Here is an 18,067-nt window from a genome sequence, read left to right as displayed (position 1 = left end):
CAGGGAAACTGTTGGTATGTAAATTAATTGATACTTGTATAGCGCACTACTCACCCGCAAGGGTCTCAAGGCGCTTGTACGAATACCGCTGTGCCGCTCCTGGGCACCCCCAAGGTGGAGGCCAGGCATACTTAGCATTGTGGGGGCCGTTGTGGAGATTAAGCAAGCTATTGCCCAGAGTTGCAGAGTGGGACTCCATGATTGGAATAGGCACCGAGGCGAGAATTATCAGGTCCCTGGAATTTTGAGCCCAAGACCCGCTGAGGCGGGGAATTGAACCCTGGTCCCGGGCTAGACTTCTGCATCAGGGTCTGCCGCTCTAATCATTGAGCCACACTTCTCCAGCTGTTTGCACCAGCTTGTGAATGGGGCGATACATTTATCATGACTTTGGCTGTGATAAAGTGCCAATAACTTGGTGATAGGTCCTTAAGAATATGCCCCCTAGTATGATAATTCAGTGGGTAATGTTCCTGCCATGCTGAACCTTATGTAGGTCAGTTGTGGAAGATAAAAGAACTGAGGGGCAGCAAAGGCAAGTGATTTGCCCAGGATCCTGCCATTTTTAAGTGTTGAACTCTTCCCAATCACCTAAATGAGCAGTGAAGGGGTTTTATCTTCAGTTCTATTTGAGGGGTGATCTGTCTGTTGCACCATATTGCAATTCATGGCATTATTCTTGTTTTACTGGATTAAAGCAAGTTAAAATTGAAAAAAGAGTTGCATTTTGTTCCATGACAGAAGGTTATGGTAAGTAAAGAATGAAAATATATTCAACTGTTATTTTACAAATTTACATTGTAACATAATTTTTTTGGTCAATAGAATAGTATTCAATGTAAATGTTCAATCTTGAAGCTTCTGCTTAAGGTTCCAGGTTAGCCTTTATATTCTGAAAGGGGACATGGTGGCAGCCTCTTCACTCCAGTGCAGCATATTAATCTAACGATGATGATATGTTGTTATCTATAGAGCTTAATAAAATTTTCCTTTTGTAGGTGCTGTAAATGAGTAGGGTTGATCCTGAATTTTTGAGGCAAGAAGACACAGTGTGGGGTGGGGGGGGGTGTCAATATTGCTTGCAGGGGTGCTCCCTCAAATTTTGTTACACCAGGATATGAATTTGTAAAGTGCAATACAACATCACTGTTGACTATGGGAATTTACCAATACTCCAAAAGGTGGATCTTTTAGTGGGTCATATTATCCATCTCTCAACAATGATAATGAACAGGATATAAGTCTTTGCAGTTTTTTTCTAGTGTGTTTGTAATAAATTCATGTAAAAACAACAAGAACACAAAGGGGTTAATCTGGGCTATGAAATAATTACACATTAAATTAACTTCATCAACTGAATTGTTATCCACAGAGTAGAGATTCAATTTACAAGGAAAACCATTGATTGTTGAGTGTTGGGCCGCAGTATGGTATTACCTTGATATTTCCACTGTTTTAATAAATGGGTAAAATAACTTTTAGCTCCACAATTGTTCCATCAATCCTGTTAAATTGGGCCATTTGTTTTTATCTCTATGGCATAAATAGACACTTATGTATAATCAAATGTTCAGGGTTGACATATTGGTATCAGGATATGCATGTTTTATCAATCATGATTCTTGCTTCAATGTGATCCTTTATATTTCTTTCTTCATCCTGAGGCTCAAGACTTCAGCTGTGAGGACGAATTGAACCAAACAGATCTAAAGGCGTTTAACCTGATTGGTCTATCCAAGTACCCTAGCTTGCAGTCCACCCTAATCTGTATCTTTCTCTGCATATATCTGATGGCTCTGGTGGGAAATGTCCTCATCACCATGATCATTAGTTCAGAACCCCGCCTTCACACACCAATGTACTTTTTCTTAGTCAACTTGTCAATCTTGGATATCTGCTCCACAACTGCTGCCATTCCAAAGATGCTGGACATCCTAATTATGAACAGAATGTCTATCTCCTACTCTGGGTGCATTACTCAACTCTACTTGTTCAGCGGTGTCGTCAGCACTGAGCTAATTGTTCTGACAGAAATGGCATATGATCGCTATGTTGCAATCTGCTTCCCATTGCGTTACACAGTCATAATGAACAGAATGACATGCTTGTGTTTGGCAGGTTTTGCTTGGGTGCTAGGCTTTTTGAATTCTCTAATCCACACAAGCCTCATCTTGAGGCTGTCCTTCTGCGTGGAAGACACCATGGATCATTTCTTTTGTGAAATCCCTCCAGTGCTAAAACTTGCAAGTTCAAATACCTCAGTGAATGATGTTGTAATTGTAATCGGTGATGTAATATTTGGTATGGTCTGTTTTCTGCTCACTGCCATCTCATACACATACATTTTCTCCACCATCATGAAAATTCGCTCAGCTGAGAAGAAGAAAAAGGCTTTTTCCACCTGTGCTTCTCATATGACGGTTGTCACCATCTTCTTCGGGGGCATTATCTACACATACATCCACCCTGCATTTAGTAAAACTATGGAGAGTGACAAGGTAGTGTCTGCTATGTATGCCATCATCGCCCCAGTACTTAATCCTGTAATATACAGTCTGAGGAACAAGGAAGTCATCAATGCCATTAAAAAAATATTTGGGAAGCAAGCTATTCCACAACAGACCTAGATTTACAGATTTTAAATCTGTTAGACTTATTTATTTCCTTGATTCTTTTAAATTATGAACTCTGTTTTCCATTAGTCAATATTTACTCAGTAGTTGTTTATTCAGAAAACTCTTCAAGTGAATGTGGACGTATTGCACTGTCATGGTATGTATATAGGATTGCATGTATGTATGTAAACAGTGGTAGTGCCTTAATCTCGAAAGTAACAACTAATTAAGAAACCAACTATAGTAAATGGTGATTACATGTCCAGTTCCCTTAATCCAATGAGTTTGAAGAATCATAGGGCCATATTTAGACTTTGGGACATAAAATAATCTGCCACAAATTGAGTATCCCATCTGCCAACCTAGAAATATACATCCACAGAGTATATCACTACTTATTGACGCCAATTTCTTTATTTTATACAATACATAACTGATGCAGTCCTTTCTGCACACTGATGATAAACAGTACTGATAATCAATGCATAATTGATGCATGTATGTAGTTGATTATTTAGTTTCATTGGCTTATTTATAGCCCTCTATAGCAGGAAAAAAACGCAATATTCATATACAATTTGAAATATAAATGTGCTGTAGTGCCCCAGGGTCACGGCCGCACTGCTGTTTCCCCATGAGGCTAGAAGGGTGGGGGGGGGGGGTCGCTCTTTTTACTGGGGGCCGATTTTGTACTATTGCAGTAGTTTTAAAACCACTACAGAGTTCCTTCCATATCCAACAGTTTTCATGTAACAGGAAAAACTGCCAAGATAACTCTGCTGAATATCATACCTGCTGGTCAGAGTTCTGTCTGGTGGCAGTTTTCACTTAAGTAAAGTCAAGTATATCTTTAAGTTAGCCATAATTTACAATCATAATCTAGATTAGAAAGTTATGTTTTTCTCTCAATCTTTCATTATCCCAATTTTGCTAAAAAGGGTTTGTTTGGGTAGAAGTAAATTCTTATTATTAAAGCTAACCTTAGCCCCTGTGTTACATTCTGAATCCTGAGTTTCTGCTTTCCCACACAACGCACTCTTAAACAATGCCTACTAGTATGGATGACATGAATTCAACACCTTGTAGTCCCCTTGGTGTTGTGAAACATTTTCCATACTCTGATTCATACATGTATGATTCATTATCTCTGTATGTGTGTCTGATGTAAAATGCTCCAACACCCTACACTTGTAACAGATGCACTATACAACAAATGGAATACATGTGAGAGAGAGGCTATGGGGAGATGAGAGACACTGTTGGAGGGTGATAGTGAGGGGATAATGAAAGAGCCCCAATAAAGATTGTTGTATCCTGGTGCACTGTAAGGTCATCATTTATTATGCTTCAAAAATTATTATAATTGATTATACAACATAAAAGTTGTTGTAGAATGCACGTTTTGCAATTTTTTCAAAATATTCTTGGGCAAGAGCCTCCTTAACCCCTCTTGTAGTGGTCAGGCTCACTCGCTGTGCTCTCTCGCTTTCGGTTCCCAGTCCAGCCCTACCCAGGGAAGACAGGCCATTCTCAGGTGACAATAGTAGGAATAATATAAGGATATGGTGAAGTTTACCTAACATGGTTTAGTACCTTCAAGGCAGTCAGGGCAATACATTTTTCCCTGACAGCAAATGCAATCCAACCAGTGCATTAAAAAGCACAGAACACTTGAAGGCATCCAAGCCCATCAAATATCTGAACTAGAAGACACTTTAGGGGTGAGCAGAAAAAGATACTTTAACTTCTTAGTAAAAACTCACTCATTCTGGTAACTTATTCTGATGATGTAATCTTCAACAAACTTTGGGATTTCAAACTTTGTCACCACAAAGAGACATGCACAAGTAACAAATTCTAAACAAATAATTAAAATACATGCATTAATTGTATGAAGCACATTTGCTATGTTATGTGTCCTACAGTTTGATAATCAAGCCTATGTGAATATATTGCAATGTTTGATATAAAAGCCGCCTCATTTTAGTTGTGGTAGTTTGTTGTAAATGTTTTACTGTTTCTAGAAGGTTGATAACTATGGGTCTGGCTTTTGTTGATATTCAAAAGAACACAGGCCCAGATGTACGACCATTGGAAATTGCGACAAATTTCCAGTCACAATTGGCGAGTCGCAAATTCCAATATACAACAGTGTCTGAGACACTGTTAGCGATTCTCAATTGGGTCGCAAATTGCAATGAGATAATGTTATCAAAGTCGAGCACAGAAAGTGTTACGTACAGGAGTCTTCACAACAGGATACACTGGGACAGGTAGTTCATCTTAGTTCTGGTTCCCAGTAAGCACTCCTGGAATAAGAGACACTTAGCATTCTTGTACTGATTTATCAGTGCAGCTGGGTAGTGAGGCAAATGTAGCAGACCTTTCTGTTTCCTTGAACACACACCTTCAGTGTTCAAACAGGTGCGCTGGTATGTACCATCTCTGAAACTCATAATGGGTTTTATTTCCTGCATTGCTAGAATGCTAGAATCAGACTTAGAACTAGCAGAAAGTGGGTAAGATTGCTATGTATTAATACCCACAATCATGCTTGAGTGGTATCTATTATTCACACATCTGATAACTGCAGCTGCTGTTCTATTACTTGTCTTCATTGTGGGTACAATGCATACTGTTGGCTGAATCCTAGGATTTTCATTTTAAAATAAATATTTAAAATGTATCCTTTGTGGTCTAGGGATCTTTGCTGTGTTATTCCTTAATAAAAGAGTCTTGGGATTCCATCAATTTTACCTGCAACATCTCACATACTTGTTTTTTACCTAAAACACATTTTGCTCAGATATTGCTAAATGTTTTCTGTAATAGTTGAAGTACAACTGCTTGTCTGATTCAGATTGATGCATTGACTAATTCCTTAGTACCAGAAGGTCTAGTAAACAGACGTCGGTGTCTCTAGAAAAATTATGAAAACGCTTCACATGCTTCTGAATTATTCGAAATCTGGTGACAATATTCACAGCTTTTAGTGCCCCTGAATCCACACAGTAGGTCAGCCAACTGATCCTTGGAGTACACTTCTTAGCCTAAGATACAAATGGGAGACTAGTCGTTCTGGTGCCCATGGAGGTTGCAGACAACAGATCCAGTCCACTTCTGCCACATAACGCATTGTTTAGTTCCCACTAATCCGTAAAACCTGCTCATTTGTTGGACAACATTAACTTTGGGTTCAGGTATCTAGACTGATTCCTGGCACCTCCACAGCATTTATTGGCCTAGCGACCAGCTAGCTCACAGTGCCACCACATGCCCCTTAACCTTACAAGGCAGCACATGGCTTCTGGCAACCACTGAACATGACAACCCTGATCCCTCAAGGATCTTGTAAACAGAGCAGAACCTTTTGTTCAGTAATTGATGCGTAATAGTGCTCAGAGAATGATACAGAATATTCAATGGGACGTTTTCAATATATTTATTGAAACAACGCTATTCTTGTACAGAATACATGTGTTGTGATAATTAGTATCAGTCGTAACGAGTGAACAGTAGATATAGTTCTAGCATGGTGATAAAACAGTGTGTGTATGTGTGTGTGCATATATATATATATATATTTTTTAATACAAAAGCTCAGCTTTTGGAATAGCACTCCACAGCTTTTCAGGTTACACCTCATTTATTGGCATACCAAGGGTGGCTTCACATCCGTATTTTAAACTTGCTTGCCAACGCGTTTCTGAGCTGTCTGCTCCTTCGTCCTGGGCGTAGGCAATTCGGAATTATTAACTGTTTACAGTCCTTTTTTAAATCAGCTGTCTTTATTAGTGTCAGCTGTAGGTGTGTCAGCTTAGTAGCCTAGAATGGCATGTAGTTCTGTTCACACATTTGAAACACCCGCAGTGGGTTCCGTTTTGCCCCAATATTGAACAAGATTGCAGTAGTTGAATTCATCACCACTGTGATAATTAAAGCACTCCAGTGTGCCCCAGTATATGATTCCGCTTTCGAAATTGTAGCCAAAAGCTGCGCCGTCTGTTTAACCTCTGGATAGTCCTGGGCTGACGGCCCCTTTCTCCAGCGGCTCCCTCCTTCTTTACACCAAAGTGGTGCTTTATGTGAAATAATACGCAGAAGATTCTATTGTAAAGGGTTAATGAGTTATGGTGCAATAAGATAGGGTTGGTTTGTGTGAAACCTGCGATGATGCGTGGTTCAGGCAGACCGCACTGGTAAGAATGTCTTTTGGCTACTGAATTTTGCCTTAACAAGGCCACGTGGCAATTACTTATGATGCACTGAGTTAGTGGTACGTATGGTCCCGCAAACACCATCAGCTGATCCGCGCCACCAAGAAGGCAGCACTCAAAGAACGACTGGACAACAACGCCCACCACAGCAAGGAACTCTTCAGCATCGTCAAATAGTTCTCCAACCCCAGCGCCGGAAAGAACGACATCACTCCCTCGCAAGACCTCTGCGACTCACTTGCCTTGTTCTTCAACCGCAAGATCACCGACATACACAACAGCTTCGACACACAGACCACGCACACAACCACCGAACCAACGCCCACCACCACCACCCTCTGCAACTAGACCCCGATCAGCAATGAAGACACCACCCACACGATGAACTCCATCCACTCCGGATCACCAACCGACCCGTGCCCACACCACGTCTTCAACTAAGCCGACGCCATCATCGCACCCCATCTCCGAGACACCATCAACTCCTCCTACTACACCGCCACCTTCCTGGAGAGCTGGAAGCGCGCCAAGCTGACCGCCCTCCTGAAGAAACCAACGCCGGACCCCACCGACCTCAAGAACTACCGTCCCAGCTCGCTCCTTACTGTTCCGGCCAAAGTCATCGAGAAGACAGTCAACAAACAGCTTGCCGCCTTCCTCGAGACGAACGGATCCCTCGACCCTCACAGTCCAGGTTTCGGGCCAATCACAGCACCGAGACGGCCCTAATCGCAGCCACCGATGACATCAGAACCCTGATCGACAACGGGGAAACAGCGGCCCTCATCCTCCTGGACCTCTCTGCGGCGTTCAACACTGTCTGCCACCGCACCCTAGTGAAGCGTCTCAGCAACATCGGAATCTGAGAGAAAGCGCTGGAGTGGATCATCTCATTCCTCACCGGAAGAACCCAGAGAGTCCGCCTCCCTCCGTTCAGATCTGAGGCCACCAAAGTCATCTGCGGCGTACCACAAGGATCTTCACTCAGTCCAACCCTCTTCAATGTCTACATGAGCCCCCTCGCAGCCATCGCATGCCAACACAACCTCAACAACATCTCCTACGCCTAAGACACCCAGCTCATCCTCTCCCTCACCAGCGACCCCACCACCGCCAGAGCCAATCTACACGAAGGGATGAAAGACGTCGCCGACTGGATGAGGAACAGCCACCTTAAACTGAACTCAGACAAGACAGAAGTCCTCATCCTGGGATCATCACCCTCCGCCCTAGACGCCTCCTGGTAGCCCCCGGCCCTGGGCACCGCTCCCAAACCCACGGACCATGCACGCAACCTGGGCTTCATCTTGGACTCCTCCCTGTTAATGACCAGACAAGTCAACGCCGTCTCATCCTCGTGCTTCAACACCCTGCGCATGCTCCGCAAGATCTTCAGATGGATCCCCACTGAAACCAGGAAGACCGTCACCCAGGGACTTTTCACCAGCCGACTGGACTAGGGGAACACCCTTTACGCCGGAACCACAGCCAAACTTCAAAAAAGACTCCAACGCATCCAGAACGCCTCCGCACGACTCATCCTGGACATCCCCCGACACAGCCACATCAACGGACACCTGAGAGAACTGCATTGGCTCCCCGTCAGCAAGAGAATCACGTTCAGACTCCTCACCCACGCACACAAGGCTCTCCACGACCTGGGCCCCAAGTACCTCAACGAACGCATGACCTTCTACACGCCCACCCACCAGCTACGATCGACCAGCCACGCACTCGCCACCGTAGCACGCATCCGCAGAGCCACTGTCGGAGGAAGATCCTTCTCCTACCGGGCAGCCATGACTTGGAACTCCCTCCCCACCCACCTTCGGCGAACCCAAGACCATCTCTCCTTCAGGAAGCAGCTCAAGACCTGGCTGTTCGAGCAGTAACATCCCCCTCTCCCAGTGCCTTGAGACCCTCCCGGGTGAGTAGCGCGCTTTACAAATGCCGTGATTGATTAATTGATTGATTGATGGTGCTCAGCATATTGCCTACTGGACTGCATCATCTGCAATCACAATTTGAATAAAAGAGGAAACATGTATGGAATACATTGTGGAAATATGTATGTTTCAGGGACATTATAGTTCAAGTTGTGACCTGTGCTGTCCGCAGTGTAGACTACCATTGAGTGTGCCTTTGCACTTGCAGCGTGAATTTTGTTTTTCAACTAAACCTAGAACTGATATAAAAGACATTTTTTTAAGAAAGGCTACTAATGGGATATTGTGTAGTTTGAGGGAAGTTATACTTTATTTGGTACTGCTCTCTATAAATAATGAATGAAGAGTCAGTTGATTCTGCCTGAATACGGCCATGTGGCGATAAATTATGGTGCACTGAGTACCTTTGGGACTGAGCGTGTACGTGACCTGTGATGATGCGTGGTCCGGGCAGGCCGCACTGGGGGTAATGTTTTTTGCGTACTGAATTATTTTGCCTTGATAAAGCCTTGTGGCAATTATTTATGGTGTACTGAGTTAGTGGTACATCTGGTGTTTAGCATGTGCTCACGCTGCGTTGATGTGTGGTCTGAACGGGCTGCACTCAAAGCATTGATTAATGCATACTGGACTGCATGTACATTGAGGGGAAAAAAAAGTACCATCGATGGTTACCAATTCTTCAGCAACAAAATATTCAGAATCAGATGATTCTTCCAGTGGTGTAGCTATTTTTGTCTCCAAAAAAGAAATTCAGGTTTCCAATGAAGAAAAAATGAGGTTCAAATTGTGACTTATGCTGTCCGCAGTGTAGACTGTCTTTAAGTGTGCATTTGCACTTGCAGCATGAATGTTATTATTCAATTAAATCTATAACTGATATAAAAGAAGTTTTTGAAGGAAGCATACTAAAGGGATATTGTGTAAGTTTGATAGGTGTTATACTTAGTTTGGTATTGTTCTCCGCATGCAAATAATGAATAAACAGTCTATTTAATTGTGAGCTCTGATGACCGCAGTGTGGGCAGGACGTTGCAGTTAGCAAGAGCCCACGGCCACGTGGGGTTGACTAGAGCTGCACAGTATTGGTAATTTAGTGTGTGTGCAACCAGACATGATAAGTGGTGTACTGAGTTAGTGACACCTGAAACAACAAGGTTCTCTGGAGCTGGGATGATGCGTGGTCTGGGCAGGCTGTACTGATAGTAATGTTTTTTGTCTTGTGAATTCTGCCTCAGTAAGGCCACATGGCGATGATTTTTAGTGCATTGTGTTAATAGTACCTTTGGCGCTTAGCGTGTATGTACTTTGCGATGATGGGTGGTCGGGGCAGGCACATTAATTGGAGTAATGTCTTTTGTCAATAGAATTCTGCATGAATCTATTTAGAAGTGATTGTATGCCTGACTGTGACATAAAACAGTTCAATCTTCTTTGCAATGATTTATGGTGGACTGAGTTAATAGTATATTTGGCGCTGAGCTTGTACATAGCCTGCAATTATGCGTGGTCCAGGGAGGCCGCACTGGCAGCAATGTTTTTTGCCTAGTGAATTCTGCCTTAATAAGGCCATGGGGAGATGACTTTGGGTGCAGTGAGTTAGTGATACCTGAAGAACTCAGCGCGTACGCACCCTGCGATAATTCGGGGTTCGGGCAGTTTGCACTGGTACATAGTCTCTTGCATACAGGAATGCGTCATGTGCAATCGCCATTCCACCTGAATTGTGAGCCCTCATATAGTTGATCGTAGGCAGTAGTCACCACAGACATTGAGGAATGATTTTTGTCGCATCATTTAACAAAATCTGAGGACATAGAGTACAATTTTCTCTGCCTTAAATAAATCCAGGCTTAATTCAATGCAGCCCGTAGTGTAGATCCAAAGCTGAATTCAAGTTGTGAACCCTGCTGTCCTCACTGTTTATTGAAGGCAGTAGTCAGCACAGACATCAAGAAAATATTTTAGTCATATCCTTTTACAAAATCGGAGGACATAGAATACAATTATCTCTGCCTTAAAGAAAACAAGGCTGAATGTCATGCTGTCTGTAGTGTACAACCAAAGCTGAATTCAAGTTGTGAACCCTGCTCTCTGCACTGTAGATGGAAAGCAGTAGTCAGCACAGATATCGATGAATGATTTTTGTCACTTATTTTAACACAATCTAAATACATACAGTAGAATTGTCTCTTCCTTAAATTAATCTAGGCTGAATTTCCGACTGTCCGTAGTGTAGATGCAAAGCTGAATTCAAGTTGTGAATCCTGCTGTCCACCAATGATTGTGCCTTTGCACTTGCATCATGATTTTTGTTTTTCAACTAAACCTAGAACTAAAAGAAGTTTCTGAAGGAAGGCTACTGATGGGATATTGTGTAGGTTTAAGGAAAGTTATACGTTGTTTGTTTGTTACTGCACTCTATGAATAATGAATGAAGAGTCAGTTGAATTCTGCCTGAATACAGCCATGTGGAGATGAAATATGGTGCACTGAGTTAGTAGTACCGTTGGGACTGAGCGTGTACATAACCAGTGATGATGCATGGTCCGGGTAGGTCGCACTGGGGGTACGTTTTTTGAGTACTGAATTTTGCCTTAATAAAGCCTCATGGCGATTATTTATGTTGTACGGAGTTAGTGGTGGTGATTAGCATGTGCTCACCCTGCTATTATGCGTGGTCTGAACGGGCTGCAGTCAAAAACACAGGAGGGTCCCTGAAAATAAGTATTAGGGGGAGGAGGCAGGGAAAAACTATAATCAAAAACAGGAGGACCCCCCCTAAGACTAAGGGCCAGATGCATCAAGCATCCATTTTGCGATTCCTTATTAGCGAAAAATAAGGAATCGCTAATAAGGAATAGCAAAATGGAATGCATCAAGCAATCACTATAAAAATACCGATTCCTTAGAATTCCTTAATTGCGACTCGCAAATTGCATATAATGAATACCTCCCCATTCATTCCTATGGGCCTAGAGGCCCATAGGAATGAATGGGAAGACAATCTCAATTTGCGAATCGCAATTAGCGAATCGCAATTAGCGATTCGCAAATTGAGATTGCGAGTTCAAGGGTGCAGGGGTGTCCAAAGGACACCCTGTTACACCCCTGAATGTGATCTGTGCACATATGTTGCGCACACACATGCCCTTAGGGCATGTGTGTGCGCAACATGAAACTTTGAAAAATGCACAAAAGTGCATTTTTCAAAGTTTTTGCAAATTACCATGAAGTTGCACTTCGTGGTAATTTGCGTGCCCTATTAGCGAATTCGCTATTTTTGATACTTTCATGCATTGCATTTAAGGAATCTCAATTTGAGATTCCTTAAATGCAAACAATCGCAATTTAACGAATTCTCTATTTGCGATTTTTGCATTTGGGATGATGCATCCCAAATGCAAAAATTGCACTCGCAAAGGGCCAGATTCTGAGAATCTGGCCCTTTTGCGAGCGCATTTCGCTTGATGCATCTGGCCCTAAATCTATTAAATGGCGTACACTCTAGTCCATAAAAACATCATTGTAGTCCCACACAGAGAGTATTTATTTCAAAAACATATATATCTATTTATTATTATTTTCCAAAGTTTTCAATTATAAGTCATACAATAATAAATGTACAAATGTATATACAAAATCTATTTACATATCAAAATGTATGCGGCACATACCCTCTCACATCTTCAAAGTAACCACCAATCACACCCATACAACCCATCATCAATCATACCAATCAACAATATATACAAACGAGTACAAACACTTTACGAAGAAATGTACATCATTAGAAAGAAACATACACAACTGAAACAAAGCAAAACAGAAAAAGGAGAAGAAAAGCGCCGACGCGCGTTTCGGAACAGGACCGATATTCACCAATACTTCGTAAGGGCGCAAACAATTACAGGTATTCTCTTCTGTGTAATTTAAAAAACAGTTCAATAGGTTTGAGGTATACATCAATAGTTATAAACAGTAGTATGTAGAGAACTAGACTCAGGGCTGCCGCTTCATGTCACAATATTCAGTCGTATAGACAATATCCCTGTTCACAAACATGGGATTGCGTGGAAATGTAAACAAGAGGTCATAATACTCCACGACAAACTGAGAGAGAATCGCAAAACGAGTGATGGAAGGAAACAGCTTGGGTCTTGTTCTAATATATGGAGGGGTCTCCTCCCGAAATCTGGAAACCAATCATCCCCCTCCGAACGGTATTTCTGGTAGAAAACCCTCGCAATCGAGCGGGGCACCGTTTCCTGGGCAGGCTTCTACGTAAAGGGGCACTAATACAATCAAAAACGGCCTGAGTTCCGACACGATCGTGTGGGTGGCAGGGAGTCGCACGTGCCTCAAATGAAAAGTCGTGGCAAGGCGTCCATCTGTGAGTCTGGGGCCTTCCTGAACGGGCTACACTCAAAGCATTGACTGTTGCATACTGGACTGCATGTACATTGAGGGGAAAAAAAGTACCATCAATGGTTATCAATTCTTCAGCAACATTATGATCAGAATGAGATGATTCTTCCAGTGGTGTAGCAATTTTGTCTCTAAAAAAGAGTTCAGGTTTCCAATGAAGAAAAAGTGAGGTTCAAATTGTCCGCAGTGTAGACTGTCTTTAAGTGTGCCTTTGCACTTGCAGGGAGAATTTTATTATTCAACTAAATCTATAACTGATATAAAAGAAGCTTTTGAAGGAAGCATACTAAAGGGATATTGTATAGGTTTGATAGGTGTTATACTTAGTTTGGTATTGTACGCTGCAAATAATAAATCAACAGTCTATTTAATTGTGAGCTCTGATGACCACAGTGTAGGCAGGAGGCAGCAGTTAGCAAGAGCCCACGACCACGTCGCATTGGTTAGAGCTGCACAGCGTTGGTAATTTAGTGTGTGTGCAGGCAGTGATGATAAGTGGTGCAAAGTGTTAGTGGTACATTAAGCAACAAAGTTCGGTGGAGCCTGCGATGATGCATGCTCCAAGCAGGACGCAGTGGTAGCAAAGTCTTCAAAATCTAATTTTCTAATTAATATTGGTTGTTATTTCACGGGGGTAAGTTGCAGTACATCTCCAAAAACTATTAAATATTTTCTTGTGAATTGGACATCTGACTCAATACAGTTACGTGGCGATGATTTATGGTGCACTGAGTTAGTAGTACCTTTGGGACTGAGCGTGTACGTAACCTGCAATGATGCGTGGTCTGGATAGGCCGCAGTGGGGGTAATGTTTTTTGACTATTGAGTTTTTCCTTAATAAAACCTTGGGCTTGGGACAATTATTTATGGTGTACTGAGTTAGTGGTACATCTGGTGTTTAGCGAGTGCTCACCCTGAGATGATACGTGGTCTGACTGGGCTGCACTTCAAGCATTGAATGTTGCATATTGGATTGCATGTACTTTGAGGGGGGGAAAAAAACTACCATCGATGGTTATCAATTGTTTTGCAAACTAGGTCTACTGTTTGCTCCACATAACAAATTAAACGATTGCACTTCATGCAGTGCATTTGGCTTTCTTAACGGATTATAGTCAAGTTGTAAACCCTGCTGTTCGCAATGTAGATGTTAGGGTGGACTGTATGATCTGCAATCATGGTAGAAGTGGAAGATAGGATATATATAGAATACATTATTAAAATATGTATATTTCCGGGACATTTAAAAGGGATAGTATGCCTCACCGTGACATAATACTGTTCATTCTTCTTTGCGATAATTTATGTGAATTCTAACAAAATCAGAACACTTACATATAATTGTTTCTGCATTAAATAAATCAAGGTTAAATTCCCTACTGTGCTTAGTATACATGCAAAGTTGAGTTCAACTTGTGAATCCTGCTGAGTGTAAATTGAAGGCAGTAGTTGACACAAACATCGAGGAATGCTTTTTTGTCACATTTAACAAAATCTGAGGACATAGTACAATTGTCTCTGTATTGAATTAATCGAGAATGAATTTAATGTTGTCTGTATTGCTTCACCACTTCTGGTATCAAGTAGTGAACTCTGCTGATCGCAGTGTACATTTGAAAACAGTACTCAGTACATTCATTGAGGAATGTTTTTTGTGGCATCCTTTAAGAAAATTGTCTTTGCCTTACATAAATCAAGGATAACTTGAATGCTGTCCGTAGTGGAGATGAAAAGCTGAATTCAAGTTGTGAACCCTGCTGTTCACAGAATAAATTTAAGGGAGTACTCCACAGAAACATCGACAAATGTTTTTTGTCTCGTACGTTAACAAAATCTGACGACACTGTACAATTGTCTCTGCCTTAAATACATTTAGAATGAATTCAATGTTGTCTGTAGTGCTTCACCGCTTCTAGTATCAAGTGGTGAACTCTGTTGATCGCAGTGTACACTTGAAAGCAGTACTTAGTACAGACATTGAGGAATGTTTTTTGTGGCATCCATTAACAAAATTGTGTCTGTCTTACATAAATGAAGGCTAACTTGAATGCTGTCTGTAGTGTAGATGGAAAGCTGAATTCAAGTTGTGAACCCTGTTGTCCGCAGTATAGCTTGAAGGCAGTTGTTCGCAGTGTAGATCAAATACAGTAGTCGATACAGATTGCAGTGCTGTGGCGCTGAGTTCGCAATGGGCCTGTATCAAAGAGACACGCAGTCATGGCAGCAGCCACGTGGCAGGGTGCGGACCTTCGCTGCGGCGCAGTCTCTTCACTTTGCAGAAGTGAAACACACCCAAGGCGTAGCCTAATTATTTATAGTCTTACGTTGATGTTGTTTACGTTGGAGTATCCCACTCCGCTTCTGTTTCAAAGGGGGAGGGTGAATACAGCTACATGACCAAAATATTTCCCATTGTCTGAGATAATATGGTTGCGTGTACTATACCGTATACTACACGTATCAATGGTATATCTACACACAGGAAAGATTTTGGTTTGTTTAGTGAATTGTGTATATCATTTCACCAGTAGCCTTGGTGTTGTGTACGTTAATGTGGAGGTACGAGTTCTTTCCCTTATACATATTTGGTTGACACAACTCTGAACATTCAGCTAGTGTGCTGTTGAGGAGATATATTATTTTGGAAAGGTCTGTTGTCCTTTTTTCCACTATGTCTGAGGTAGTACGAGGGAGGGGTCTGGGGGTGTTGTTGTGGTGGTGGTGGCACTGGGTATTGTGATTTTGTTTGGTGTTGGAAGTCTATCATGACAACCTCTATCACATATTGGTCTTTAAATATGGGTGTGAGTTGGTTGTAATTCACGCAGTACAAATTCGATGTTCTTACATTACTTAAATGTTGATATTAATTTGTTAGTGGTAAATGAAACTGTCACCTTTTTTTTTTTAGGTGGTATTTCAGATTTCGTTTCTTGTTGAAAATATGGGAAAGTGGTTAAAATGATAAGTACAAATTGTCATTTAAAAAAACTTTTGAAATTCACTGAAAAAACATAGGTTTCACATGTGCTATAGTTAGGAATTATCATTTAAAAAACCTTAGAAATTCTCTGAAAAAAACAAAGGTTTCGCATCACCGATGACATTACTGATGACATCATCCTTGTGATAAATTTGTAGAGCTCCTCTTACCCTAATATAACCTTTGATACACACATTCAAAAATAGAAACCAAAATTTTCAAAAAAATGGACATACCAATACCAGTTACAACGACCTATTCAGTAATTCTAAGATCTAAATACACATCCACTCATTCACCAACAGTCCTATATAGTCACTCATACATGTACTCACTCACCATATGTACTCATACACCTATACATCCTGTGACAGACCGCCATTCATTCATAGAGTTACTCACACACATAGTCACTCATGCTAATAAAGAATCAAACATCCATTTACTTGCATATGACGTTATACACACACCACTACATTTACTTCTAAAGAAAGGTACACATATTTACTGTCTTAAAGAATCACTTATAGAAACACATAATTATTTGTACAAGAGCTCTTCCAATTTCTCATTCTCACATAGTGACTTATATACACAAATTATTAATACTAGTTTAAAACATATGAAGTTACTCGTAAAGACACTAATGAGACAGTCATTCATTCACTAACACACCCATACACACACTCATACAGGCTTGCAAACATGCTGTCTTCAAAACATATGGGCAGTGATTCACTCATTCATGAATGTATGCACTATGTAAGACCCCCCACTGAACCATACAGATACTCAGACACTCAGACTGATACTCAAAAAACAACTAATAACCCAAATAGACACTCATGTAGCTACTCACCAACCCATGTAGTCATGTATACACCAACTGAGAAACTGATACAGATAATTATATATTTAAACATTACTCACTAACCCATATATTCACTAAGATACACTTAATCAGTTATACAATCAATTTTTCACAAAAAACATCATTCATTTAGACACTTATATACCCATTTATTCTTCCATCGACCTTTAGATATACGCATATAAAACTAATTTAATTTTCAGAAAAACACACATTCACTGGATGATGTCATCAGTGATGTAATTTGAGATGTCATTAGTGATGCCATGAGTGATGCCACTGACCATGTCATGAGTGATGTAATATGTGACGTCCTCAGCAGTGCATTGTGGGCGCGCAAGTTATAGTTAGCTGAGCTAAATATAACAGAGTAATTTCAATGGTTATTTACAAGAGAAATGTCCAGCTAACTATAACGCCCCTGAAACCTATGTTTTTTTCAGAGAATTTCTAAGGTTTTTTAAATGCAAATTCCTAACTATAACATGCCTGACACCAATGTTTTTTTCAGTGAATATATATATATTATATCTATGTAAATAAAAATGTAAATGTTCGTTTGTTCAAAATCGTAAATCTCCGAAGGTTCTTCACCGATTGCTTTGAAATTTTGACACAGCATTGGATTCGAATATGCAAGTGTTTTATATACACAACGTTGGATTCGAAATCATGCATGTCGAAAACATGCGTGTTTTTGATCGAAAGCCCGAAGAGACACATAAAAATGTCAATGTTCGCTTGTTCAAAATTTTAAATCTCCGAAAGTTCTTCACTGATTGCTTTAAAATGTTGACAATATTTTGACACAACGTTGGATTCGAATCATCGAGTGATTTTATATACACAATCTTGGATTTGAATACGCGCGTGTCGAATATGCGTGTGCTTTTAATTGAAAGCCTGAACAGACACATACAAATTTCAATGTTCGTTTGTTCAAAATCTTAAATCTCTGAATGTTCTTCACCGATTGCTTTGAAATTTTGACACAACATTGGATACGA

General features: G+C 41.0%; 1 protein-coding gene across 1 annotated transcript in view; it reads left to right on the top strand.

Moving 5' to 3' along the window:
• Window positions 1-2,627, top strand: part of LOC147734844 (olfactory receptor 13G1-like) — a 45,897-nt gene extending 43,270 nt beyond the window's left edge. The window contains exon 2 of the mRNA XM_086952505.1: window positions 1,665-2,627. Coding sequence (XP_086808631.1) covers window positions 1,665-2,627 — 963 coding nt within the window. The remainder of the gene's footprint in view (window positions 1-1,664) is intronic.
• Window positions 2,628-18,067: the final 15,440 nt, after the last annotated feature.

Source organism: Lissotriton vulgaris, chromosome 1_2 (assembly GCF_964263255.1).
Source record: "Lissotriton vulgaris chromosome 1_2, aLisVul1.2, whole genome shotgun sequence".
Classification (NCBI taxonomy): domain Eukaryota; kingdom Metazoa; phylum Chordata; class Amphibia; order Caudata; family Salamandridae; genus Lissotriton; species Lissotriton vulgaris.
Note: the sequence above shows the minus strand (reverse complement) of the source record. Positions and strands in the feature narration are given on the sequence as shown.